Source organism: Microtus ochrogaster, linkage group LG5 (assembly GCF_000317375.1).
Source record: "Microtus ochrogaster isolate Prairie Vole_2 linkage group LG5, MicOch1.0, whole genome shotgun sequence".
NCBI classification, from domain to species: Eukaryota; Metazoa; Chordata; class Mammalia; order Rodentia; family Cricetidae; genus Microtus; species Microtus ochrogaster.
In genome coordinates, this window is record NC_022031.1 from 41,535,465 (window position 1) to 41,542,286 (window position 6,822).

Genomic DNA, 6,822 nt, shown 5'->3' on the forward strand with positions numbered 1-6,822 from the left:
AGACCAGGCTGGTCTCGAACTCACAGAGATCCACCTGCCTCTGCCTCCTGAGTGCTGGGATTAAAGGCGTGCGCCACCACCGCCCGGCAGCTCTAGCTTCCTATTGGCCTACTCCTACATCTTAATTTAACCCATTTCTCTTAATCTGTGCATCACTACAAGGTTGTGGCCTACCAGCAGTTTCAGCACATCTACCTCCAGCAGTGGATCCATTGCATCTCCTGACTCTGCCTTCTTCCTCCCAGCATTCAGTTCCATTTTCCCCCTGCCTACCTAAGTTCTGCCCTATCAACAGGCCAAGGCCGTTTCTTTATTCATTAATGGTAATCACAGTACACAGAGGGGATTCCCATAACACCAGGCTAGCCTTGCTTGAATTCCTGATCCTCCTGCCTCCATATCTAATTGCTGGAATAACAGTTGTAAGCCATCAAGCCTGATTTTGTTTTGGTGTGGGTGTGTGGGTAGGCACACGGATGCACACCCATAACAAGCTGCATGGAGACATAGGACTTTTGAGAGTTGTTTTCTTCTTTAATTCTACCATTTTGTCTGTGTGGGTTCTAGTGATTGACCTTAGGTTGCCAGGGTTTCACCTCTACCAGTTGAGCCTTAGCAGCATACAGTGTTGTTGAGCTATTCTCTTTTTTTTTTTCGTTTAGGAAGAAGAATTTGGACATGACGGTGAAGTTGATGAAGATGAAGAAGATGAGGATGAAGATGAGGATGAAGGTGGGTCTGATGCATATATTCCGTTTCTCAGTCAAAAATTGGATGAGTTAGTGCTTGCATGTTCTCTCTCTTTCTCTTTCTCTCTTGTTGTAAGAGGTTGCTAGTGTGTTACCGCCCAGACTCCTGAAATAACCATACAAAAAAACTATATTAAGTTTATTGCTAGCTAGCTCTTCTAGAATTAACCCATCTCCACTATTTTATATTTTACCACGAATAAAATATACCATCAAGGTTTCAGCATGCCTTATCTCTGGTGGGGGACTCCATGGCTTCTCTGGACTCTGCCTCCTTTCCCCCAGCATTCAATTTAGTTTTCCCCTGCTAGCTCTGTTCTACCCTATCAGGCCAAGCCAGTTCCTTTATTAACCAATGGTATTCACAACATATATACAGAAGGGAATCCCACATTACCAGAGAATCTCAGGCAGAATGCCTTTACCTGGTCTCACAGCTAATTTTTTTATTACAGAGGAGGAAGAAAGTGGGAAAGGTGAAAAGAGAAAGAGGGAAACAGACGATGAAGGAGAAGATGATTGAGACCCGAAACAATCTGCAAGAACCAGAACTGTTGAGTATTGGTTGGACTGCTCATGGATTTGGTAGCTGTTTAAAAAGGTAGCTGTGATACGACCCCAGGACACCCCACCCAAAGAGCCAAAGAATAGTTCCCAAGACATTCCGCCTTCCTCCGTTTAGCCCCTTGGTAATCCACCACCAAGCCTGGGGACTTCTGCCCCTACAAAATTGTAAACGTTGTTAGGTTTTCGTGTAAGACTCTTGCTGTATCGTGACAGCTGTGATTGGTGAGTTGACCGTCCTGGCTGCCAGTTACACTGCGATTGTAACAACATTTTTACTTTCTGTACAACAAGGAAAAGCTTTGTAAATAAAATCTTAACATTTTGGGTCTGTTTTCTCATGCTTTTCTTTCTTTTTTTAAGACAGTAGGACATTTTATGTGATGACTGCTCAAAAAGTATTTTCTAAGACGAAGTAAAATAAATGCATTACTCTTTGGTAAAGCCTACTGTGCTCTCAAGTTTCTAAATGGTCTCTTTGACCATCTCTGTTAGAATCCTCTCTATCGCGACCACTTTAAAATGGTTTGGAATCTGGAGTAGTGACAGTACTTGGCCAGTGTGCCTAAGGCCCTAGGTTAGAGCCCCAGAACCAGAAAAAAACAGTACTGCAATTGAGTAGTCGGGAGCCTCTGCAAACCAGTACGTGAGTTAAAGGGAAAGCCTTTTTTTTTTTTTTTTTTTTGGTTTTTCGAGACAGGGTTTCTCTGTGGTTTTGGAGCCTGTCCTGGAACTAGCTCTGTAGACCAGGCTGGTCTCGAACTCACAGAGATCCACCTGCCTCTGCCTCCCGAGTGCTGGGATTAAAGGCGTGCGCCACCACCGCCCGGCAAAGGGAAAGCCTTTTAAGTCTAAAATTTAGCCTAAAGATGACTTTCACGTCGGCATAGGTGAAGAGGCTCTAGATAAATCCTGGACTTGAAGCCATGCTAGAGTGTGTGTGCAAAGGATGGGAGGTCCTGTACTCAGCTCACTGTAAAGATGCCCATATGCCCTGCTCTTACGGGGGCTGGGAGGAGAGGTGATAATACTCTGTAGTGTGGATGATGCGGGTTTGGGCAGGTGCTGATTTGGAGGTGTGGTGAGCCTAGCTGTACCATTTAAATGATTATGAAAGATTAGAACCTGAGTTTATAACTTAAGAAAAGTCACAATGTCAATGGAGCTTTCAAATTAGGTGTTTTAAAATCCAAGTCCCATGATTTAAGATATTTTTTTATCTTTTGCAAAGAAAATTCTGATTTGGACCCATATTACTTTCCTCAACCACAAGGCTTTATTCCCTGCATAGTGTAAGCCTTCAGTATATTTGCAGTAGTTTTTATCAGCCTAGATGTCTTCATTGCAGTCTGGGGCAAAAGAGCGTGCTCAGCAATTAAGAGCATTTATTTGGATTGGATGCCCTCTTCTGGCCTCCATGGATTCAGACACAGTTTATACACCTTATCAAATACCAACAACAGTAACTTGGATTCTTTTAGATGTTCATAGAACATGACAATGCTAGGATACACGGGGTTCCTTAGCTGGGCAAGAAGGAGGCCAGGACAAATAGAGGCAGATTCGACTAGGGAAGTAGAGGGCTGGAGAGGGGAGGCTGGAGACGTCACCGGCCAAGGCTCTCCTGCAGTTACTGGTTGCTGGCTTCGGCCTCTGTAATGTGGCCATTCAGGTGCTTTGGTAATTCTTAAGCCAGGGTTGGTTTTGTCTTTCAAAACTGAGTTTGCCAGGAGCCTCTGACATGATTCTCTTGGATAGGACTTAAGGCTCAACCACTTTTGGCTGAAGAATATTAGTTGTAGGAAGCAAGTTTTATAGTGACACTGTCATGGAGCAGACTGTATTTCTACACTTATTGCCTACATGAAAGACTTCACTCGGTGGGCTTAATTCCAGCAGTTGGAGAAAGAAAGATGTGTCTTGTGGGAGCTGTGCTGGCGTGCGTAGCAGGTCTGGCCGGTGGGGCCAGGGCCTGTGGTGATCTAACTCACCTGAGCGAAATGCCAGTGGAGGTGAAACAGCTGAGGCCTGTTGGAAGGGCCTGGCCGGGTTGAAAAGCCTGCTACAAACCCTGTGTTCTTGCCTTGAGTTCACTCTGCTATAGGAATCCAGCCACAGTAGTGATGATACTTAGGAACTACTGTCTTTCAGAGGATTCCCCAAACCCACATAATGGTACAGTCTTCAGGCTTACACAAGTACCTTGCCTACATTCAGGCTTCTAAGCACAGTAAAACCTGGTCTCTGGCTTCTCTGAGCTACACTACCCTAGCATCCTAAGGAGGGCTGGACAGAAGCACTGAACACTGCCCTTTTCTGTGACCTTCGGCCTTCTCCAGCCCTGTCGAGTTATGCTGACATCAATTTTAATGAGGCTGATGGTACCGCTGCGTTGACAGTTTGGAAAGGGAGTCAAGTTACCAGCCTGCTTCCGGTGCCAGGCAGTCCTAGGAAAGTCACCAAGATTGCAGTGAGCATGAAAGTCCATCCCAGAACCTGTGAGCCAGCCTAGTAAATAATCTGATGGGGGTAGAAGAGACGGGACTACCTTGTTGGGGGAGGTATCAGAGGGGTCACTTCTCTTAGAGGAAGGGGCTTGAGGATTTACGGGTATATTTGTAAGCCCTGTCCTGTCCCAATCACAGGGTGGAGACGCAAGATATCAAAACCCCGGCCTCTGGCACCTTTGCTGATGCTGGACCCTTGAGCTGGCAGAGCCTCCAGGTGCCAGTATGGACCACTCTGAATTCTGTCGAAGCAGCAGCAGGGTATTTTTTTGTGCCCTTCCAGTGCCTCACCATCCAGAAGGGATGAGGGTTTGGGTTAGTGAGGGATGTCACCTAAGCTTGTGGTTCATGGAGAAATCCAGATGAGAAGTGAAGGCCTGTGAAGAGCTCGTTGGTTTATCTTGACAAAACCAGAGGGGCCATGCTCTCCCTCAGCCTCCCACCCCTAGGCACTGGCTCTGAGTGAATGAGATAGTTCTGGAAAACTCGGGAATACCAGGGAGATCATTGTGTTGGTCAGCGTAGGAGATTCTGGACATGAATTTAGGTGAACAGATAATCACGTGGGCTTTCAGTTGGAGGAGAAAGGGAGGTGGCTGGATTTGTTGAGGATTATTTCAGTCTTGCACTTCCTTGCAGCCACATAACCAGTAACAGCTAACTCATAGGATTCCAACCCAGCCCCCATAATCTAACCTACTGTTCGTTTGCTGATTGTTGCTCCTGGCTTCTGGCTTAGCTCTAGTTTTGTTTTTTTTTGTTTTCAAGACGGGTTTCTCTGCAGCCCTGGCTGTCCAGAAACTACCTCTGTACAATCAGACTGGTCTCAAATTCAGAGATCCACCTGCCTCTGCCTCCTGAGTGCTGGGACCAAAGGCATGCATTACCACACCTGGCTCTGGCCCAGTTCTGGTGAGAAAGTTATAGGACTTTTTTTTTTAATTAAAGGAGAATGGACTTATTTTGTGTACGTTTCAAAGATTTCAGTTCATAATCCGTACTCTGTTGATGCACGTCCCTTGGTGAAGCTTAAGGGAAGGCAGGAGCTGTGTGGTGAAGGCTCCTCACCTCATAATGGCCTGAGAACTCACTGTTCACACTGGCTAACATGACCAGTGTGAACAGGTCAATGAAAGCTCAGTCTTGGCTTAGGCTTATAACTTAAATTAACCCATTTTTTTTACTCTGTGTTTCTGTTGTGTAGCTCCTCACCCCATTTCTCTGTATTGCTAATGCTGCTCCCTCTGTGTCTGGCTGGCAACTCCGCCTTCCCAGAGTTCTCTGTAGGTATAGTCCTGCCTATACCTCCTGCCTAGCTGTTGGCCATTCAGCTTTCTATGACACCAATCACAACAGCATATTTTCACACAGTGTACAAATGTCCCACAACACTTGTTTCCGAAAGCTATGGACTGGGAGAACAAACTGAAGTCTGGGGCTCGAGCCATGGACCCCTAGGCTGGATACAAATTAAGTACTGGCCAGCTTGCCACTCTTCCTCGAGGTGGCCTGTGGAGGCACCTTGGTGAACTTCATTCTCCATCTGTAAATTAGGACTGCCCTTGATGAGCCATTGCGTTGACAGGGCTGTACACCTCCAGGGTGCTGTTCAGAAGGACTGGGAACAGTTCTTTCCAAGGCTGCTGCTCTCTCTCTCCCTAGACAGTCTTCCTGCCACCTGCTTCCTCGTGGCCTGTGGGGAGACCTGTGCGTTCCTGACCACTTCACTCTCACTCACGCCGCCTCTACAGTCTAGACACTTTTCCTTCATCGATAGGAGAAAAACCTCCCTCTCTTCTATACAGAGAGAGAGAGAGAGAGAGAGAGAGAGAGAGAGAGAGAGAGAGAGAGAGAGAGGGAGGAGAAGATGGGCATTGAAGAGGCTCCTTATGGGGTTTGTGAGATGAACTGGACATGCAGGACCCACAGAGAAATGACTGCTGAACTTCCCTAAAGGTGAGACTGTCCTTCAGGGTTCCTGCTTCATGAAAGAGTCTGCCAGAAGTCTGCAGGACACAGAAGAAGTAACTGAAAAACTGCCAATATAGGCTAAACTGTCTTTAAAATTTCCTGCTTCATGAAAGAGTCTGATGGATACTATGGGACTGTAGGCTGAAGATGGATGCCCCAATGATACAAAAGCACTTTGGGTGACTGTCCAGGCAATGAGATGTCTCTGTCAATTCTAGAGTTTTGGAAGTTGCTTACACTGCCCTGTTTACTTAGGTAATATTATATCCTTCTGGAGTTTTGATGGAGTTGAAGAATAGATAGTTACAGTTTTCCTTAGTTATGATAAAAGATAAATAGAAGCCAGGAAGTGGTGGCACACCTTTAATCCCAGCACTTGGGAGGCAGAGGCTGGTGGATCTTTGTGAGTTCAAGGCCTACCGGTCTACAAGAGCTAGTTCCAGGAAAGACTCCAAAGCTACAGAAAACCCTGTCTCGAAAAACCAAAAAAAAAAAAAAAAAAAAAAAAAAGTAGTAGAAATATTCTAACTGTAATTCTTGCTTGATACCTGTTTTGTTGATATATGCAATTTTACTGTTAAAGTTAAAACTTTTTTTATTTAAACAGAAAAGGAAAGGTGATGTGGGAGTTCCCTCTGTGTGCTATTATTACTATTAATGAATAAAGAAATTGCCTTAGCCTGTTGATAGGGCAGAACTTAGGTAGGTGGGGAGAACTGCACTGAATGCTGGGAGAAAAAAGGGCAGAATCAGGAGACGCCATGGACCCACTGTCAGAAATTTTGCTGGTAGGCCACAACCTCGTGGTGATACACACATTAATAGAAATGGGTTAAATTAATATGGAAGAGTTAGCCAATAAGAAGCTAAAGCTAATGGGCTAAGCAGTGGTTTAATAAATACAGTTTCTGTGTGATATTTTGGTTCTGGGCAGCCAGGACAAACAAGCGGCCAACCCCTGCAACAGCTAATGGCAGCTCCAGGCCTCTCCTTTTGGCCTGAGGATGTCTGCGTGTCCAGGAGTGCATATG

At 45.6% G+C, this 6,822-nt stretch overlaps 1 protein-coding gene across 1 annotated transcript in view; it reads left to right on the top strand.

Moving 5' to 3' along the window:
* Window positions 1–1,639, top strand: part of Anp32b (acidic nuclear phosphoprotein 32 family member B) — a 21,120-nt gene extending 19,481 nt beyond the window's left edge. Inside the window, exons 6-7 of the mRNA XM_005362140.3 lie at window positions 663–732; window positions 1,205–1,639. Coding sequence (XP_005362197.1) covers window positions 663–732; window positions 1,205–1,272 — 138 coding nt within the window. The 3' untranslated portion in view covers window positions 1,273–1,639. The remainder of the gene's footprint in view (window positions 1–662; window positions 733–1,204) is intronic.
* Window positions 1,640–6,822: the final 5,183 nt, after the last annotated feature.